At 40.6% G+C, this 22,732-nt stretch overlaps 1 protein-coding gene across 1 annotated transcript in view; it reads right to left on the bottom strand.

The window, feature by feature from the left end:
* prkaa1 (protein kinase, AMP-activated, alpha 1 catalytic subunit) overlaps nucleotides 1-22,732 on the bottom strand; it is a 48,394-nt gene that overhangs the window by 1,392 nt on the left and 24,270 nt on the right. The window contains exons 5-9 of the mRNA XM_061966491.1: nucleotides 17,680-17,767; nucleotides 17,306-17,530; nucleotides 8,983-9,505; nucleotides 5,969-6,095; nucleotides 1-186 (exon numbers count right to left, since the gene is read on the bottom strand). The exon at nucleotides 1-186 is cut by the window's left edge and continues 1,392 nt beyond it. Of these exons, the coding sequence (XP_061822475.1) occupies nucleotides 1-186; nucleotides 5,969-6,095; nucleotides 8,983-9,505; nucleotides 17,306-17,530; nucleotides 17,680-17,767 (1,149 nt within the window). The remainder of the gene's footprint in view (nucleotides 187-5,968; nucleotides 6,096-8,982; nucleotides 9,506-17,305; nucleotides 17,531-17,679; nucleotides 17,768-22,732) is intronic.

Here is a 22,732-nt window from a genome sequence, read left to right as displayed (position 1 = left end):
CGGCCCCCGTCGAGTCGATGGATGAGGTCAGCGACGACGCTAGCGAGCCCTCCGCGGCTTTGGGCGGCGGCGGCGTGGCGCCGGACTCCGCCCCCTCCGCATCGTTCTTGATGGTGGTGCGGTAGTTGCCCACCGAGCCGGAGCGGAGAGGGGTCGCCGTTCCTGATTTAGTTTCCAACATGTCATCTGAAGAAGACAAACCAATGTGACTTCATTGGGATTGACTCTGGAGTGGACTGGATATGTAGCAAAATCTTGAAAGCCATAGCAAATGTGATCTTTGTCACTTAGTCCAAAGTGGCAAAAGTAATCCCAATTTTGAAATCAGGTGATAAAAATGATATGAACATTTTCTACAATACTTGGTCAACAGCCATACAGGTCACACTGAGGGTGGCCGTATGAACAACTTTAACACGGTTACAAATATGCGCCACACTGTGAACCCACACCAAACAAGAATGACAAACATTTCGGGAGAACATCCGCACCGTAACACAACAGAACAAATACCCAGAAGCCCTTGCAGCACTAACTCTTCCGGGACGCTATAATATACACCGCCCGCTACCCCCCAACCCCGCCCACCTCAACCTTCTCATGCTCTCTCAGGGAGAGCATGTCCCAAATTCCAAGCTGCTGTTTTGAGGTATGTTACAAAAAATAATGCACTTTGTGACTTCAATAATAAATATGGCAGTGCCATGTTGGCATTTTTTTTCCCCATAACTTGAGTTGATTTATTTTGGAAAACCTTGTTACATTGTTTAATGCAGGGGTGCTACTTTTCAATTGATCAAGTCGTGGGGATCTACCTCATTCATATATATAATTTATATTTACTTATTTATGAAATATATGTTTTTGTTAACAAGTTAAAGGTGTTTAATGATAATGCAAGCATGTTTTACACAAATAGTTAATATTGTTAACAACTTAAAGGTGGTTAAAGATAAAACAAGCATGTTTAACACATATAGTTAATATTGTTAACAACTTAAAGGTGGTTAAAGATAATACAAGCATGTTTAACACATATAGATTCCTTTCTTTCATGAAGACAAGAATATAAGTTGGTGTATTACCTGATTGTGATGACTTGTATTGATTGGAATCAGACAGTGGTGATGATAACGTCCGCATTTTCGAATGGAGGAGAGAAAAAGTCCTCCTTTCTGTCCAATACCACATGAAAGTGGTTGGCTTTTGGCATCTTATTTGTCCAGCTTCCGTACTCCTTTGTATACACTTTACAAGAAATACATTGTCGGCAAACTCCGTAGCTAGCTTGTGCACGCCAGCTTTCTGAGACTCTTATTTTGGTAGCGCAGGCAGGATGAAGCAGAGCTTTTATTGTGCAACTGTGCAGTCGGTCTTTGGAGTTTTGACGACAGGTACGGCGCCAGAGTCTGTTGAAATAAAGTGTTTCTCGCCTTCCTGTCAGTAATTTTAATGAGCTGGCAGCAGCCAGCGTCATCTCAGAAGACCCTCGGGTGCCGTGAATGTCAATCAAGTGACGAAAGTGACGTCATAGTGAAGATTTATGATCGCTCATTTTTAGGACTATTTTTTTAATGCCTGGCTGGTGATCGACTGACACACCCTCCGCGATCGACGTAATGAGCACCCCTGCACTAAACACTAATAAGTTTGTTAATAGATGTATATTACTCCTTTGTTATAGTACATGGGACAATGCACATAAATGGACATATCAATGTTAATGTGCCAGATTGTAGCCAAAGGATAATTTTTTTTTGCTGTTTTTATCTGCCATACGTACAGTAGAAAGCCGGTCCGTGAAAATAATGCATACATTAAACCGTTCCCTGGTGGAAAAAAGGTTGGGGAACCCTGAACTAGAGGATATTTGACTAGCTTTTTTGCAGTAGGTTTGGCAGACACTTGCATTGACATTTTACACTCTACTTGTTTTCTGCATAGGTTTTCTGAAATGTGTAACTCTGATTAAAAAAAAGAGACCAAAAGCAAATGTCCAAGGCTTCTCATAATAAGAGTAATATTGAAGGCTCCTTGAATAATTTAGGTGAGAAGCCCTGACATACAGGATATTGTAATAACGACCAGCACTTTATTACTAATTGCTGCTCACACGGTCACTAAGGTGGGCACTATGTTTGACACATCAACTTAATGTGTATTATATTTATCCATGAGAGCATTTTTGTTGTAAATTGTGAGGTGTGTCTGTTAAAATCATGGTTGTTTTACAAATGATGACAGATGTGAACAAGAGCATGTATTGTCTTTGTGTGATGATGTAAATGAGGTGTGGTTGTATTGCAGGGGTGCTCATTACGTCGATCGCGATCTACCCGTCGATCTCGATCTACCCGTCGATCTCGGAGGGTGTGTCAGTCGATCACCAGTCAGGCATTAAAAAAATAGTCCTAAAAATGAGCGATCATAAATCTTCACTATGACGTCACTTTCGTCACTTGATTGACATTCACGGCACCCGAGGGTCTTCTGAGATGACGCAGGCTGCTGCCAGCTCATTAAAATTACCGACTGGAAGGCGAGAAACACTTTATTTCAACAGACTCTGGCGCCGTACCTGTCGTCAAAACTCCAAAGACCGACTGCACAGTTGCACAATAAAAGCTCTGCTTCATCCTGCCTGCGCTACCAAAATAAGAGTCTCAGAAAGCTGGCGTGCATTGGACAGAAAGGACTTTTTTTCTCCTCCATTCGAAAATGCGGACGTTATCACCACTGTCTGATTCCAATCAATGTAAGTCATCACAATCAGGTAATACACCAACTTATATTCTTGTCTTCATGAAAGAAAGGAATCTATAAGTGTTAAACATGCTTGTATTATCTTTAACCACCTTTAACTTGTTAACAATATTAACTATATGCATTAAACATGCATGTATTATCTTTAACCACCTTTAAGTTGTTAACAATATTAACTATGTGTTAAACATGCTTGTATTATCTTTAACCACCTTTAAGTTGTTAACAATATTAACTATATGTGTTAAACATGCTTGTTTTATCTTTAACCACCTTTAAGTTAACAATATTAACTATTTGTGTTAAACATGCTTGTATTATTTTTAACCACCTTTAACTTGTTAACAATATTAACTATATGTGTTAAACATGCTTGCATTATCTTTAACCACCTTTAAGTTGTTAACAATATTAACTATATGTGTTAAACATGCTTGTTTTATCTTTAACCACCTTTAAGTTAACAATATTAACTATTTGTGTTAAACATGCTTGTATTATCTTTAACCACCTTTAAGTTGTTAACAATATTAACTATATGTGTTAAACATGCTTGTTTTATCTTTAACCACCTTTAAGTTAACAATATTAACTATTTGTGTTAAACATGCTTGTATTATTTTTAACCACCTTTAACTTGTTAACAATATTAACTATATGTGTTAAACATGCTTGCATTATCTTTAAACACCTTTAACTTGTTAACAATATTAACTATATGTAGTAAACATACTTGTATTATCATTAAACACCTTTAATGTATTAACAATATTAACTATATGTGTTAAACATGCTTGCATTATCATTAAACACCTTTAACTTGTTAACAAAAACATATATTTCATAAATAAGTAAATATAAATTATATATATAATGGGTTGTACTTGTATAGCGCTTTTCTACCTTCAAGGTACTCAAAGCGCTTTGACACTACTTCCACATTTACCCATTCACACACACATTCACACGCTGATGGAGGGAGCTGCCATGCAACGCGCTAACCAGCACCCATCAGGAGCAAGTGTGAAGTGTCTTGCTCAGGACACAATGGACATGACGAGGTTGGTACTAGGTGAGGATTGAACCAGGGACCCTCGGGTCGCGCACGGCCACTCTTCCACTGCGCCACGCCGTCCCATGAGGTAGATCCCCACGACTTGATCAATTGAAAAGTAGCTCGCCTGCAGAAAAAGTGTGAGCACCCCTGTTGTATTGTATACAATAAATGAAAGGGCATTTTATGACTTTTGTTAATTGGATTACATTATTTTATTGCATGATTTTTGTATCCCTTTAATTTAGGTAGCCAGGGACTGCAGATGGAAATGAGCTATTCAGCCATAACCTGGTACAGAACATATTTGTCTTTGAGCTTAATGTTTCTGTGCATTGTCCCTTCAAATAAAGACTATACTAATCTTCTGGAACAGATGACTAAAAGACTAAAAACGAGAGCAGACTTTTTTATAAACTCCGCTATGCCCATAAATTTAGAAATGATCTGCAGCTGGGCACAAAAGCTTGGCCGAGGCATTAGGTTATACGACTTTGCCCCTATGAGTCACAACGTCTCGTATTTTTTTTGAAGGTTCCGCTGGGCGCCGTGGGCTGTAAAGGCTAACCTGCATCAATCATTTATCAAGTCTGCACATTACCACTGTTGGAAGGCGGTACGTCGGCAACTTTCTGTACGTTAAAGGGGAACATTATCACCAGACCTATGTAAGCGTCAATATATACCTTGATGTTGCAGAAAAAAGACCATATATTTTTTTAACCGATTACCGAACTCTAAATGGGTGAATTTTGGCGAATTAAACGCCTTTCTATTATTCGCTCTCGGAGCGATGACGTCACAACGGGAAGCAATCCGCCATTTTCTCAAACACCGAGTCAAATCAGCTCTGTTATTCTCCGTTTTTTCGACTGTTTTCCGTACCTTGGAGACATCATGCCTTGTCGGTGTGTTGTCGGAGGGTGTAACAACACGAACAGGGACGGATTCAAGTTGCACCAGTGGCCCAAAGATGCGAAAGTGGCAAGAAATTGGACGTTTGTTCCGCACACTTTACCGACGAAAGCTATGCTACGACAGAGATGGCAAGAATGTGTGGATATCCTGCGACACTCAAAGCAGATGCATTTCCAACGATAAAGTCAAAGAAATCTGCCGCTAGACCCCCATTGAATCTGCCGGAGTGTGTGAGCTATTCAGGGACAAAGGACCTCGGTAGCACGGCCAGCAATGGCGGCAGTTTGTTCCCGCAGACGAGCGAGCTAAACCCCCTGGATGTCTTGGCTCACACCGTCCCTTATGCCACCGAAGATGATCAAGAGAAGAATATCGATCCTAGCTTCCCTGGCCTGCTGACATCAACTCCAAAACTGGACAGATCAGCTTTCAGGAAAAGAAAGTGGATGAGGGTATGTCTACAGAATATATTAATTGATGAAAATTGGGCTGTCTGCACTCTCAAAGTGCATGTTGTTGCCAAGTGTATTTCATATGCTGTAAACCTAGTTCATAGTTGTTAGTTTCCTTTAATGCCAAACAAACACATACCAATCGTTGGTTAGAAGGTGATCGCCGAATTCGTCCTCGCTTTCTCCCGTGTCGCTGGCTGTCGTGTCGTTTTCGTCGGTTTCGCTTGCATACGGTTCAAACCGATATGGCTCAATAGCTTCAGTTTCTTCTTCAATTTCGTTTTCGCTACCTGCCTCCACACTACAACCATCCGTTTCAATACATGCGTAATCTGTTGAATCGCTTAAGCTGCTGAAATCCGAGTCTGAATCCGAGCTAATGTCGCTATAGCTTGCTGTTCTATGCGCCATGTTTGTTTGTGTTAGCTTCACTATGTGACGTCACAGGAAAATGGACGGGTGTATATAACGATGGTTAAAATCAGGCACTTTGAAGCTTTTTTTAGGGATATTGCGTGATGGGTAAAATTTTGAAAAAAACATCGAAAAATAAAATAAGCCACTGGGAACTGATTTTTAATGGTTTTAACCCTTCTGAAATTGTGATAATGTTCCCCTTTAATGAGACAATTTGAAGAATTTAGTTAATGAAACATTGTGTATATGTGTTCATAAGAGTCAATACGAGTAATGTGTGACATATTAATAATAACACTGCTGGCATGCCCTGCTATTATTAATCACCAACACGGACGGCATTGATCGTGTCATTCCTACGTACCGTCTATGCTACGGAAGTCGAGGAGGTAGGTTCGGCTGTCCACTTGGTAGAGTTGAAGGCTCATCTTGGTTTGCATGCTCGTCACTGGGTTTTTCCTTCTCACGCGTAAATAATAGGGATTCACCACCTGACAGCATTAAAAAAAAAAAAGGGTTAAAAAACACATCAAATAAAACAAAAACACGACTATATTTTAAATCAGTGTTTCTTAACCAAAGGGCCTGGAACGCAAATAATATTTGTTCTTTAGTTGTGGTCCAGAGCGGTACTCAGTTGTAGTACATTTGTTCATCACTTGTCAAACAGAGGAAGTCTGGAGCTTAAGTCATTACGGTTTCTTCAGCGCAAAAATTGTAACTAAAGTGGTGAGCTGCATTTTCATGTGCACTTTATTTAGGAAACATATTGATAATTAATTTACTATATATAGATTTTAGCACAACATAATTGTAAGTAGGGCTGGGCGATATGGCCTTTTATTAATATCTCAATATTTTTAGGCCATGTCACGATACACAATATATATCTCAATATTTTGCCTTAGCCTTGAATGAACACTTGATGCATATAATCACAGCAGCATGATGATTCTGTGTGTCTACATTAAAACATTCTTCTTCATACTGCATTAATATATGCTCATTTTAAACTTTCATGCAGTATTTATTAAGCAGTTATTAAGCAGTGGCACAAACATTCATGTCATTTCCAAAACAGAAAGTGTAAGATTGTCAAAGACATTTTAAAACAAACTATGAGTGCACTTTTGTGCATGATGTCACTAAGATGACATATCAAAACAACACTAAATTAAAGTGCACTTTTTGTACAGAACCCCACTACAATAGTTTAAAACAAATAAAGTGCACTTTTGTGCATGATGTCACAAAAGATACTTCAATAACTGTCAAATAAAAATGAGCTGCATAATAGGAAATCAAATAAGTGTATGTCCTTCACTATGTGGTAGGTTCCTGCGGACGTCATCTTCTCTTGTTGAGTATTTTTTTCATACGGCGTTGATGTGGAAATGGTTGCTTGGGCATTTTGTGGGTGTGGCACCGAACGGAGATGTTGACATGCGGAGTTTCAAGCACTCTTCACTCTCTAGCGGGTGACTTTTCAAATGATGCTACATATTAGCAGTGGTGCTACTTTTCATTCAAGGCTAAGGCAAAAATATGGAGATATATATCGTGTATCGTGACATGGCCTAAAAATATAGAGATATTAATAAAAGGCCATATCACCCAGCCCTACATGAAATAAATCATATCGATGTTACGATATGTTCCTAATTCATATCTTGTTTTAAAAATATATCGATACATCTTACAAACTCGATATATTGCCCAGCCCTATTATGTAGTATATTTGGTTAGTACCTAATTTTCTAATCAGCCTGACCTAAGCCTAAGGTTTATGTGTTGGACATCTTCAGTATTTGGTTGATGTATTTTAACACCCTACAAGGAGTTTGTTGATATTTAAAATCCAACCATATGAAGTGCGTTCAAGTTGCACAGAACTTAAAGGGGAACATTATCACCAGACCTATGTAAGCATCAATATATACCTTGATGTTGCAGAAAAAAGACCATATATTTTTTTAACCAATTTCCGAACTCTAAATGGGTGAATTTTGGCGAATTAAACGCCTTTCTATTATTCGCTCTCGGAGCGATGACGTCACAACGTGACGTCACATCGGGAAGCAATCCGCCATTTTCTCAAACACCGAGTCAAATCAGCTCTGTTATTTTCCGTTTTTTCGACTGTTTTCCGTACCTTGGAGACATCATGCCTCGTCGGTGTGTTGTCGGAGGGTGTAACAACACGAACAAGGACGGATTCAAGTTGCACCAGTGGCCCAAAGATGCGAAAGTGGCAAGAAATTGGACGAAATTTGTTCAAAATACGAGGGTGTGGGGAAAGCCGACGAAATGGTCAGTCGTTTGTTCCGCACACTTTACCGACGAAAGCTATGCTACGACAGAGACAACATTTTGAATTGAACTGGTGATTGGAGATGCACTTATTTATTATTTATTAACCACAATCAAGGCAGAAAGGAACGGATATGCGAAGGCTGTTCAAATGTCCAGATTGAGCCAGTACTTGCAATTAATAAATCACCCACTGATTTAATAATGGTGCCAGTGAAGCCAGAAAAACAGATAGTTAGTTTCAGTGATGAAGGGATGCCATTTTTTCCAGTGAAGATTGATTGCACATGGAAAAATGACAAAAAATAGTTAAAATCTTTTTAATCGGTCACTTCAGCTGTAACTGTAGGCTAGTATGTATCTTACTGGACAAAAACAGCACATTTAAAATGCTGAAATCGTGGAAAAATATATGTTCTTAGCGCGCCTGAAATGGGCTGTCTGCACTCTCAAAGTGCATGTTGTTGCCAAATGTATTTCATATGCTGTAAACCTAGTTCATAGTTGTTAGTTTCCTTTAATGCCAAACAAACACATACCAATCGTTGGTTAGAAGGCGATCGCCAAATTCGTCCTCGCTTTCTCCCGTGTCGCTGGCTGTCGTGTCGGTTTCGTTTGCATACGGTTCAAACCGATATGGCTCAATAGCTTCAGTTTCTTCTTCAATTTCGTTTTCGCTACCTGCCCCCACACTACAACCATCCGTTTCAATACATGCGTAATCAGTTGAATCGCTTAAGCCGCTGAAATCCGAGTCTGAGTCCGAGCTAATGTCGCTATAGCTTGCTGTTCTATGCACCATGTTTGTTTGTGTTGGCATCACTATGTGACGTCACAGGAAAATGGACGCTGGATTTTAACGATGGTTAAAATCAGGCACTTTGAATGTTTTTTTGGGGATATTGCGTGATGGGTAAAATTTTGAAAAAAACTTCGAAAAATAAAATAAGCCACTGGGAACTGATTTTTAATGGTTTTAACCATTCTGAAATTGTGATAATGTTCCCCTTTAAGTCACACGTGACAAGGCGTTTGAGAATGTATCGGGTTGGTACAGAGCAAGCTCACCTTCCACTCGTAGTCCAGCAGTTTCATGGCACGGCACACCTCGGTCATGATGTCGTTGGGGCGACTCTGGCTGCGGATGCCAAGGTGCCACTTTGCCCGCCGCACGCCCTGGTGCTTGGACTTCTGGGGATTCAGCTCGTCCAGCGTGTGGCGGGGCCGCGGAGGCGTCTCGGCCACCAGGAAGGGCACGCGCTCGGGGTGGGGCTTGACGACGGCGGACACGGCCGCGCTGGACGTCGACGACAGGTGCTGGTCGTCCAGAAAGGAGTCGGGGGGGCTGGACGCCAGGTAGAAGTCCTTGGCCTCGTTCATGATGCGGCGATTGTCGATGATGAGGTGGTAGGCCACGGCCAGCGGGTCCTGGTGGTTGCGGCTGTAGATGCAGGCGAGCACCTCCTCCTCGGTGCACTCAAACTTCTCACACACCTCCTTCAAGGCCTCGTCATCGATCATGTTGTTGCTGTAGGACGGGTCCTCGGGGAACAAGTACTTGGGCAGGTCCTGTTTGAACCAGTCGTCCTCTCTGTTGGGGAGGTCGACATCAAAGTAGGTTTGTTTAACAATATGAAAATGTCACATCATGGTTACCGTGACACAAATTATTGTTTTCATTAGAGATGTCCAATATTATCAGCTGATAAATGCTTTAAAATGTATTATCGGAAATTATCGGTATCGGATTTTTTTATTATCGGTATCGTTTTTTTTGGGTTTTTTTTATTAAATCAACATAAACAACATTTTTTTATTAAATCAACATAAAAAACACAAGATATACTTACAATTAGTGCACCAACCCAAAAAAACTCCCTCCCCCCAACAAAGGGTTGTTTCTTTCTGTTATTAATATTCTGGTTCCTGCATTATATACCGTATTTTCCGCACTATAAGGCGCACCTAAAAACCACAAATTTTCTCAAAAGCTGACAGTGCGCCTTATAATCCGGTGCGCCTTATATATGGGTTAATATAAATGTTAATTTTCATAAAGTTTCGGTCTCGCAACTACGGTAAACAGCCGCCATCTTTTTTCCCCGTAGAAGAAGAAGAAGCGCGCGGTGCATGCTGGGATATGTGACGTTTCATTTCCATTTGTGTGTTTATGTAAAGACCCCAAAATGGCTCCTATTAAGTGTGTTGTCTGTCTAATTATAAATAATGCAGACGAGGCGTGTTAACTGAGTTCTCAACGTTTACTCACAGCGTGCTCATAACCACATTCTAACTCCCAGCATACAACAACGCTTCTCAGGGCTACCGCGCATGCTCGTCACTATCGTTGCATGCTGGGTAGTGTAGTTGTTATATTTGCTAGCTCATAACATCACATTAAGAGACACGCTTACGTGCTTAATTCAATACTCGCCGTCATTCCGGGTGGATTGACAAAAGACCTCCAGCCGCTACATATTGGTGTCAACAGGACATTCGAAGCTAGACTGCTAACTGCGTGGGAACAGTGGATGACAGAAGGCGAACACACGTGACGTTCACCAAGACAGGGAGACACTATCTGCCAGTGGATCGTAAATGCCTGGGCTGATTCAGTCTCATCTGTGGTCCGAGCTTTCAGGAAGGCAGGAATTGTCACTGAACTTATAAACGGCAACGACACTGACTCCATTAATGACGACTTCGACGAGACGGAGCCGGCCATGTTGGATGCCGTATTCGCTCAACTGTTTAATTCGGACACTGAAGAGGAAGAATTCGAGGGATTTGTGAATGAGCTATAACTTCATAAAGTGAGCTTTACATTTTTATTTAGTGTGTTGTGTTGTGTGACATTAACGTTTGAGCAACGTTGAGTTATTGATATATTGTTATTGCTCTGCACTATTTCACGTGTTACTATATTGTGATTGCACGTTTGATTTACGTAACACGAGTAAATCAGCTGTTTATTCATTTTGGGAGTGAACAGAGTTGTCAGAACGCTGGTTTGTTATCTATTAATAAAATTTGACTGACCTATCTGACTGTTTTGTTGACATAGGTGCGCCTTATAATCCGGTGCGCCTTATATATGAACAAAGTTTTGAAATATGCCATTCATTGAAGGTGCGCCTTATAATCCGATGCGCCTTATAGTGCGGAAAATACGGTATAAATATATATCAATACAGTCTGCAAGGGATACAGTCCGTAAGCACACATGATTGTACGTGCTGCTGGTCCACTAATAGTACTAACCTTTAACAGTTAATTTTACTCATTTTCATTAATTACTAGTTTCTATGTAACTGTTTTACTTTCTTTTTTTATTCAAGAAAATGTTTTTAATTTATTTATCTTATTTTATTTTATACATTTTTTAAAAAAGGACCTTATCTTCACCATACCTGGTTGTCCAAATTAGGCATAATAATGTGTTAATTCCACGACTGTATATATCGGTATCGGTAATTAAAGAGTTGGACAATATCGGAATATCGGATATCGGCAAAAAGCCATTATCGGACATCCCTAGTTTTCATTATTGTCGTGGTATATATGCCTTTATTTTTTACTACAACAAAACGTCATCAGCAGATACAATATATACACACATGGTAGCAGTATTTAGTATTGAAAAGAAAATCTAACACCAGCCTGTTTTCCCTGCATGCGAAAAGTCCTCCCCGACCTTTTTTTTATATTCATTTAAGAATAAATATTACTCTCATTGTCAATTATTTTTTTCAAATATGTTTTGATATCTGACAGGTCATTTATTTGAGTTCCGGTGAGAATTCTTCTTCAGTCTGCTTAGCGGCGCTTACACGGTTATGTCCCCCCTTTCTCTCCCTCCTGCAGTGCTGGTCGTTGGTGTAATTGGTCTCCTCTGCTTAACTGTCAAAATCTTGACTTTTTGAGGGGAAAATCAAGTTCTCATCCTTCTTTTCTGGTGTCTTTTCGGTCCCATTTTGTTTGTTTTTGTTACTGCAGCGATGGAGTCACTGGACAAGCCTCTGTCCGCAACACTCAGCACGTGGGCTCATTAAAAGTAGCGCCGTGCAAGTTTCATATTTGGCCATTAAATCAAATAACGCGACAGAGATGGATGGACATGAAGACAACAGAAAATATATCGCTGCCAAAAATAGAAATTGTGTAAATATTTTGACAAATAGGAGATTAAATATATATATACATATATATATATATGGTATCACTTTAGCATGGGGAACACATATTCACCATTAATTAGTTTGTTATTAACATGCAAATTAGTGACATATTGGCTCTTAATTAGTCATTATTAAGTACTTATTAATGCCTTATTCTGCATGGTCTTATTATACAACCAGTAAGCCATTAACTAAGAGTCTTCCCTCAATCAGTCTTTGTTACTTAGAATATGTTCCCCAGACTAAAGTGTTACCATATATATATATATATATATATATATATATACACAGTGGGGCAAAAAAGTATTTAGTCAGCCACCAATTGTGCAAGTTCTCCAACTTAAAATGATGACAGAGGTCTGTAATTTTCATCATAGGTACACTTCAACTGTGAGAGACAGAATGTGAAAAAAAAATCCAGGTATTCACATTGTAGGATTTGTAAAGAATTTATTTGTAAATTATGGTGGAAAAGAAGTATTTGGTCAATAACAAAAATTCAACTCAATACTTTGTTATTGCCAACAAAGGTTATATTACAGTGGTCAAACGATTACTATAGGTCTTTACCAGGTTTGCACACACAGTAGCTGGTATTTTGGCCCATTCCTCCATGCAGATCTTCTCGAGAGCAGTGATGTTTTGGGGCTGTCGCCGAGCAACACAGACTTTCAACTCCCTCCACAGATTTTCTATGGGGTTGAGGTCTGGAGACTGGCTAGGCCACTCCAGGACTTTCAAATGCTTCTTACGGAGCCACTCCTTCGTTACCCGGGCGGTGTGTTTGGGATCATTGTCATGCTGGAAGACCCAGCCACGTTTCATCTTCAAAGCTCTCACTGATGGAAGGAGGTTTTGGCTCAAAATCTCACGATACATGGCCCCATTCATTCTTTCCTTAACACGGATCAGTCGGCCTGTCCCCTTAGCAGAAAAACAGCCCCAAAGCAGGATGTTTCCACCCCCATGCTTCACAGTATGTATGGTGTTCTTGGGATGCAACTCAGTATTCTTCTTCCTCCAAACGCGACGAGTTGAGTTTATACCAAAAAGTTCTATTTTGGTTTCATCTGACCACATGACATTCTCCCAATCCTCTGCTGTATCATCCATGTGCTCTCTGGCAAACTTCAGACGGGCCTGGACATGCACTGGCTTAAGCAGGGGACACGTCTGGCACTGCAGGATTTGATTCCCTGTCGGCGTAGTGTGTTACTGATGGTAACCTTTGTTACTTTGGTCCCAGCTCTCTGCAGGTCATTCACCAGGTCCCCCTGTGTGGTTCTGGGATTTTTGCTCACCGTTCTCATGATCATTTTGACCCCACGGGATGAGATCTTGTGTGGAGCCCCAGATCGAGGGAGATTATCAGTGGTCTTGTATGTCTTCCATTTTCTGATAATTGCTCCCAAAGTTGATTTTTTTCACACCAAGCTGCTTGCCTATTGTAGATTCACTCATCACAGTCTGGTGCAGGTCTACAATTCCTTTCCTGGTGTCCTTCGACAGCTCTTTGGTCTTGGCCATAGTGGAGTTTGGAGTCTGACTGTTTGAGGCTGTGGACAGGTGTCTTTTATGCAGATAACCAGTTCAAACAGGTGCCATTAAGACAGGTAACGAGTGGAGGACAGAAGAGCTTCTTAAAGAAGAAGTTACAGGTCTGTGAGAGCCAGAGATCTTCCTTGTTTGAAGTGACCAAATACTTATTTTCCACCATAATTTACAAATAAATTCTTTAAAATTCCTACAATGTGAATTCCTGGATTTTTTTTTCACAATCTGTCTCTCACAGTTGAAGTGTACCTATGATGAAAATTACAGACCTCTGTCATCATTTTAAGTGGGAGAACTTGCACAATCGGTGGCTGACTAAATACTTTTTTGCCCCACTGTATATATAGACACATATATATACATACACATATACAGTCATGGCCAAAAATATTGGCACCCCTGCATTTGTGCCAGATAATGCACCACTTCTCCCAGACAAATGTTGAAATTACAAATGCGGTGGTATTCACATGTTTATTTCTTTTTTTTTTTTGCATTGGAACAACACAAAAAAAAGGACATTATTTTACACAGAACTTTAAAAATGGACAGGACAAAATTATTGGCACTTAATATTTGGTAGCACACTATTTGTAAAAAATAATTAAAATCAATCGCTTCCTGTAACCATCAATGAGTTTCTTACACCTTGCTACTGGAATTTTCTTACAATTTTGAAAAAGGTGCCAATAATTTTGTCCAGTCCATTTTTGGAGTTCTGTGTAAAATAATATCAGATTTGGCTTTTTTTTTTTCTGTTGTTCCAATGCAAACAAAAGAAATAAACATGTGAATACCAAAGCGGGGGGTGTATATTGTAGAAGAGTTAGTGCGGCAAGGGGTTCTGGGTATTTGTTCTGTTGTGTTTATGTTGTGTTACGGTGCGGATGTTCTCCCGAAATGTGTTTTTTAGTCTTGTTTGGTGTGGGTTCATAGTGTGGCGCATATTTGTAACAGTGTTAAAGTTGTTTATACGGCCACCCTCAGTGTGACCTGTATGGCTGTTGAACAAGTATGCGTTGCATTCACTTGTGTGTGTGATAAGCCGTAGATATTATGTTACTGGGCCGGCACGCAAAGGCAGTTCCTTTAAGGTTTATTGGCGCTCTGTACTTCTCCCTATGTCTGTGTACACAGCGGCGTTTTAAAAAGTAATACATTTTACTTTTTGAAACCGATCCCGATAATTTTCGATATTACATTTTAAAGCATTTATCGGCCGATAATATCGGCAGCCCGATATTATCGGACATCTCTACTATTCATGTTTAGCTAACTTTTATTGCAAATTAATATCGGCTTCAAATATTGGTTATTAGCCTCTTTGACTACTAATAACTGATATCAGCAACAGTCCTGAAAAATCCATATTGTTCGATCTCTCTATTTTTTTTATAATCCTTGTTATTTCTTAATGGGCAAAGATGTTAATGTCTCTTGTTGTCATGTTGGCATTTAAGCTAGCGAGTTGGCTCCAGTCAGTCCGTGAGTTTATTTACCATGCAGTTATGAATCAGGTTTTTTTGATAATCTTTAGAGATGTCCGATAATGGCTTTTTTGCCGATATCCGATATTCCGATATGGTCCAACTCTTAATTACCGATTCCGATATCAACCGACACCGATATATACAGTCGTGGAATTAACACATTATTATGCCTAATTTTGTTGTGATGCCCCGCTGGATGCATTAAACAATGTAACAAGGTTTTCCAAAATAAATCAACTCAAGTTATGGAAAAAAATGCCAACATGGCACTGCCATATTTATTATTGAAGTACCGTATTTTCCGCACTATAAGGCGCACCTAAAAACCACAAATTTTCTCAAAAGCTAACAGTGCGCCTTATAACCCGGTGCGCTTTATTACGATTAATTTTCATAAAGTTTCGATCTCGCAACTTCGGTAAACAGCCGCCATCTTTTTTCCCGGTAGAACAGGAAGCGCTTCTTCTTCTACGCAAGCAACCGCCAAGGAAAGCACCCGCCCCCATAGAACAGGAAGCGCTTCACCCGCCCCCGGAAGAAGAAGAAAAAACGCGCGGATATCACCGTACGTTTCATTTCCTGTTTACATCTGTAAAGACCACAAAATGGCTCCTACTAAGCGATCCGGTTCATAAAAAGACGCAATCTCTCCATCCGCACACGGATTACTACCGTATTTCACAGCAACTGATATTCCTGTGAACTGCACTGTGGAACGGGAGCACGTACGGTGAATATTCGCACCACAGGGAATGAGAAGTCATCCTTCACTGTGGTTCTAGCTTGCCATGCTAACTTCCACCCAGGGTGATATTCAAAAGGAAGACCTTGCCAAAAGAGACCTTTCCAGCCGGCGTCATCATAAAAGCTAACTCGAAGGGATGGATGGATGAAGAAAAGATGAGCGAGTGGTTAAGGGAAGTTTACGCGAAGAGGCCGGGTGGCTTTTTTCACACAGCTCCGAAGGCGAACACACCTTCACTAAGACGGGCAGATAGCGCCGGTCGACATACGCCAACATCTGCCAGTGGATCGTAAATGCCTGGGCAGATAGTTTCGGTCACAACTGTGGTCCGAGCTTTCCGGAAGGCAGCATTCACAGAACTGCTGCACAACAACAGCGACACTGAATCCGATGACTTCGACGAGGCGGAGCCGGCCATTTTTGGATCCCACGCTTGCGCAACTTTTCAATTCGGACACCGAAGACGAAGAATTCGAAGGATTTACGAATGAAGAATAACTTCAGAAGGTGAGCGCTATGTTTATTTTGTGTGTTGTGACATTAACGTTCGAGCAACATTATGTTGCTATTTATTGCTCTACACCATTTTGAATTTTACTATGTTTGTGATTGCACATTTGCGTACATTTTGGGACAGAGTTGTTAGAACGCTGGTTTTCAATATATTATTAAAGTTTGACTGAACTATCTGACTGTTTTTTTGACATTCACTTTAGCGCAGCGTTTTTTTGACATTCACTTTAGCGCAGCGTAGGAGCGGCTTATAGTCCGGGGCGGCTTATTGGTGGACAAAATTATGAAATATGTAATTCATAGAAGGTGCGGCTAATAATCCGGTGCGCCTTATAGTGCGGAAAATACGGTATGAGGAGGTTGAGGTGGGGTGGGGGGTAGCGGTTGTGTATATTGTAGCGTCCCTGAAGAGTTAGTGCTGCAAGGGCTTCTGGGTATTTGTTCTGTTGTGTTACGGTGCGGATGTTCTCCCGAAATGTGTTTGTCATTCTTGTTTGGTGTGGGTTCACAGTGTGGCGCATATTTGTAACAGTGTTAAAGATGTATATACGGCCACCCTCAGTGTTACCTGTATGGCTGTTGACCAAGTATGGATAGCATTCACTCGTGTGTGTGTGAAAAGCCGTAGATATTATGTGATTGGGCCGGCACGCAAAGGCAGTGCCTTTAAGGTTTATTGGCGCTCTGTACTTCTCCCTACGTCCGTGTACCACTCCGTACAGTGGCGTTTTAAAAAGTCATACATTTTACTTTTTGAAACAGATACAGATAATTTCCGATATTACATTTTAAAGCATTTATCGGCCGATATTATCGGACATCTCTAATAATCTTAATTTAAAAGAGTAATACTAACCGCCGGGAGTTCGACCGCGGTAATCATTATTACCGTTTATCACTACATCCCTCACCTGATCTCCTTGATGGTGGCTCTCTTCATGGGGTCCACCTGGAGCATGTGCTTCAAGAGGCTGATGACGGCGGGGTTTAAGTACTGCGGAGTGAAGAAGATGCCGTCGCAGATCTTCTTGAAGAGCGTTGGCACGTGGTCGTCGTCGAAGGGAAGGGTCCCGCACAACAAGGCATAGAGGATGACCCCGCTGCTCCATATGTCCACCTCTGGGCCGGCATATAGCCTGACCACAAGATGGAGGAAAACATCTAATTATAAGGGATGTTTTTGCGAGTTTTTAAAGTCCTTTGAGGCACTTGTGATTAATTTGATTGGTAACTATGGACACATCCAAGTAAGCTTTGATTTCTTCTTAGGATGGAGAAACTTTACCGTCCGGAGATGACCTCAGGGGCCGCGTAGTTTGGAGAACCACAGCTTGTCCGTAGAAACTCACCATCGGACATCATGTTTGATAAACCTGCAGAAACATCAGGGATTTAAAAGGTAAACAGCCTAAAATAAATAATCCTGCAGTCACAATTTTTTTTAAGCAAGCTGCATTTTCTTGTTGCAACCAGCAGATAGCGCAATCATTTTATTGCTATTACCGGGTTAAAAACTACCGTATAAGGCGCACTTAAAATAATTATTTTCCCTCAAAACTCAACAGTGCGCCTAATGTAAGGAATAAGTTTGGTTGAACTTACCCACCTCGAAGCAATTTTCATTTGATACATGGTGTAATGATAAGTGTGACTAGTAGATGGCAATCAAACATAAGAGATAAGTGTAGGCTGCACCGTTCGATGCGATTCAACATAGGAGTATTATTATGGTGTGTGTATAAGGTAAGACATTATCTGGCGTTATTGTTTCGCAATATTATGCAAAAGCAACTTTTCTTACCTTCTGGTACCTGCTGATCTGTATTTGGGATCTGAATAAATCCTGAAAAATTGCACGCGTCCGCCTTTATAGTACGTGAAGACACCGTAGTCGATAAGCTTCTTCTTTTTCTCTATCTTCTTGTTATGGGATATTCATCCTCCGCTGTTGCCATTTCTAATATAAAGTAGTGTAAAGTTCTTACTTATATCTCGCCATGAAAGCGCTAAAACATACCGGTGTAGTGAGTTTACATTATTCACCCAAGGAACTTTATTTATTAGAGAGTTCCGGTCGGACGGATTTTTTACTTGTTGTTGTTTCCGGATGAGGAGATGCTGCTCCGTTATCGATTGAAGTAAAGTCTGAATGTCATTAAAACAGTTAGCTCCATCTTTTGACACTTCTTCCACTTCCGTCCTTGCACGCTACACCGCTACTACAAAGATGACGGGGAGAAGACGCTGTCGAAGGTGAGCCACGTAAATAAGACCGCCCACAAAACGGCGCATCCAGAAGCGACTGTCAGAAAGCGACTTGAAGATGATCTGTAAAACATAAATCGCAGTTTTTTTTCATAGTTTGGCCGGGGGTGCGACTTATACTCAGGAGCGACTTATGTGTGAAATTATTAACACCATCCATCCATCCATTTTCTACCGCTTATTCCCTTCGGGGTCGCGGGTGGGCGCTGGAGCCTATCTCAGGTACAATCGGGCGGAAGGCGGTGTACACCCTGGACAAGTCGCCACCTCATCACAGGGCCAACACAGATAGACAGACAACATTCACACACTAGGGCCAATTTAGTGTTGCCAATCAACCTATCCCCAGGTGCATGTCTTTGGAGGTGGGAGGAAGCCGGAGTACCCGGAGGAAACCCACGCAGTCACGGGGAGAACATGCAAACTCCACACAGAAAGATCCCGAGCCCGGGATTGAACCCAGGACTACTCAGGACCTTCGTATTGTGAGGCAGATGCCCTAACCCCTCTTCCACCGTGCTGCCCAAATTATTAACACATCACCGTAAAATATCAAATAATATTATTTATCTCATTCACGTAAGAGACTGGGCGTATATCAGCAATCGTCACACATACACGTCAACCAATACAAATTTGGCGGGGGGTGGGTCATGGCAGAAGTGCATTGTGGAAAAAAAAGATGCTGCTACTACTTCCGTACCTACGAAAATTGATCATTTCAACATTGGCGGTAACTTATAAAAACTGAGAAGGGCTGAACAAAAATGGCACTGAAAAGGAAATCATATACTGCAGGTTACAAGCTGGAAGTAGTCAAATATGCAGCAGAAAACCGCAATCGAGCAGCAGAAAGAACGTTTGGAGTAAGCGAAAACTTGTAAGGGACTGGTGAAAAATTTCCCCAAAAAATGCGACATATATTCTAGTGCGACTTATATGTTTTTTTCCTTCTTTATTTTGCATTTTCGGCCGGTGAGACTTATACTCCGGAGCGATTTATAATCCGAAAAATACGGTATGCAACATTTTGACCAAAGAACCACCATTACATGTTATGTAGACTAGGGATGTCCCAATCCGATATTTGGATCGGATCGGCTGCCGATATTTGCCAAAAATTGCGTATCGGCAAGGCATGGGAAAATGCCGATCTAGATCCAGTTTAAAAAAAAAACTCCGGTCCGTGTTTTCCAACGCACCGATTTAAATAATACATTCCACTTTTCTGCTGCTCCGTAATTTCCGTTCCGCATTTTCCAGCACACCTTCAACACATCCACAGGTCTGTGGATTCTCACGCAGTTGCTTTTAGCTGCTGGCATTACACGACAGGCTCTTGTCACTCTTTCCTGTGTCTCCCTCTCACAGACAGCAAGTGCACCTTCTTACACACGTCACGTCATACGTCACATACGTATACGTCCTCTCCCAGCAGAGCGGTAGCAGCATGGCTAACGTTAGCTGTGATGCTAGCGCAGCCGTGCGAGCAACGCTCCCTCTAAGGTGCTCGCCTGTGCAATTGCGCACTGTTTAAGCGTCCTCTGCGCATAGCAAATCTATGCCACGCACAAAATCAAATAAAAAAATAAGCGCATAACAACACGAACACGACAGAGACAACAGTTTTCGTCATCATTGTTCAAATATTGTAACGTCTGTCGAGACGCTTATCTCCATTCGGTGCCACACGCCCACACCATCAAAATGCCGAGGCAAAAATTTCCACATCAACACCGTATGAAAAAATTAGTGATTTTTTTAGTTGTGATTTCCTTCTCTGCATGAAAGTTTAAAAGTAGCATATATTAATGCAGTATGAAGAAGAATGTTTTAATGTAGACATGCAAGCCTTGAAAGAAAATTTTTAAATCAAGACTACATTTCCTGCAAATGGGTGCATTTCTACCCTATATTTTAACTTTAGATTTATTCTCATATCAAACTCTTTTGGCTGTCTTTTTGACACTTACATCCGGCGCCCCCCTCCACACCCTGGATTATAAATAATGTAAGTAATTCAATGTGATTATCTTGTGTGATGACTGTATTATGATGATAGTATATATCTGATAGTATATATCTGTATCATGAATCAATTTAAGTGGACCCCGACTTAAACAAGTTGAAAAACTTATTGGGGTGTTACCATTTAGTGGTCAATTGTACGGAATATGTACTTCACTGTGCAACCTACTAATAAACGTCTCAATCAATCAATCAAAACACATACAATCATCATACTGCTGTGATTATATGCATCAAGTGTTCATTCAAGGCTAAGGCAAAATATCGAGATATATATCGTGTATCGCAATATGGCCTTAAAATATCACAATATTAAAAAAAGGCCATATCGCCCAGCCCTAGTTCAATGATGCCATTTCTGTTTGTCATGTATAATTTTGTCTATTTTGTGTTTATCCTTGAATAAACAGGTCAGTTTCTTGTTACCAACCATTGTGTATTATTCAAACTCCCCTAATTCAGATGGCTAGTTGTTATCAAGAGTACTAAAACCCTTTTCAACATGATTCTGACAACTAAGTAGGCTAAATAACTTTAAACTTTAATACATGCTCGGATAGGCCAGTATCGGTCAGTATCGGTATCGGTCAGTATCGGTATCGGATCGGAAGTGCAAAAACAATATCGGTATCGGATCGGAAGTGCAAAAACCTGGATCGGGACATCCCTAATGTAGACCACAAGGAAGTCTTTTACATTTAGAAACAAAAAATAATAATATGACTCCTTTAATGCGCCCTGTAATCCGGTGCACTTTATATATGAAAAATAGGGGTGTAACGGTACATGTATTTGTATTGAACCGTTTCGGTACGAGGGTGTCGGTTCGGTTCGGAGGTGTACCGAACGAGTTTCCACACGGACATATTAAGTAGCGTAACGCACGTTGTGTAAACAATGCACACCGAGGGACAACACACAGCATGCTAGCAGCTAACGGGCTACGATAGACTGACCATACGTCCTCTTTTCACCGGACATGTCCTCTTTTGCGGAGCTGTCAGGGCGCAGTTTCTTAAATGCCTCAAATGTCCGGCATTTTGAGTTAGGGTTGCGTGTATTTTCAATGTACGTTCAGGGTTAAGAAGGGGTTAAAAACAAAACAAATGAGGTGAGGGAGGGGCAGAGACAGAGAGAGTGAGAGATTTATGATAAACGCGCATGAGTCACCAGGCTCTGCTTTTTATCCATAGATTTAATTTTTTATTATCTATAGCAGGGGTGTCAAAAGTTTGCGGCCCACAGCTAATGTTTTAAAGGCCCACGGCACATTCTAAAAATACTATTAAAATAAACAAAAACATAACAAAAGTGAAATAAAAAAGCTTAAAGGTGAAATGTAATTTAGAAAAAGTTGCAATGTTGACTAATAAAACAAAGCTGTTTTTTTTTTCTTTCAAACTGTCATTGCTCAAAACATAATATTGAATCAAAATCAATGTTATTATGAATTATTGACCTATCCAAGGTTCCCATTACTTCACATCAAATATTCCACGAAGAAAAATATTTTTGGTGGAAGATTTTGCAAATTTGGTAAATAAATAACCCACAAATTTATATTTTGTTGTTTTCTTACTGTACCGAAAATGAACCGAACCGTGACCTCTTAACCGAGGTACGTACCGAACAGAAATTTGTGTGTACCGTTTACACCCCTAATGAAAAAAGGTCAAAAATAGACCATTCATCAGCAGTGGGCCTTAGGGATGTCGCGATACAAGTTTTTGGACTTCCGATCCGATACCGATATTGTTTTTGCATTTCCGATCCGATACCGATACTGACCGATACTGACCTATCCGAGCATGTATTAAAGTTTAAAGTTATTTAGCCTACTTAGTTGTCAGAATCATGTTGAAAAGGGTTTTAGTACTCTTGATAACAACTAGCCAGCTGAATTAGGGGAGTTTGAATAATACACAATGGTTGGTAACAAGAAACTGACCTGTTTATTCAAGGATAAACACAAAATAGACAAAATTATACATGACAAACAGAAATGGCATCATTGAACTAGGGCTGGGCGATATGGCCTTTTTTTA

This window comes from Nerophis lumbriciformis, linkage group LG11, assembly GCF_033978685.3.
Source record: "Nerophis lumbriciformis linkage group LG11, RoL_Nlum_v2.1, whole genome shotgun sequence".
In the NCBI taxonomy this organism is placed as follows: domain Eukaryota; kingdom Metazoa; phylum Chordata; class Actinopteri; order Syngnathiformes; family Syngnathidae; genus Nerophis; species Nerophis lumbriciformis.
This window is presented reverse-complemented; position numbering and strand designations above follow the sequence as displayed.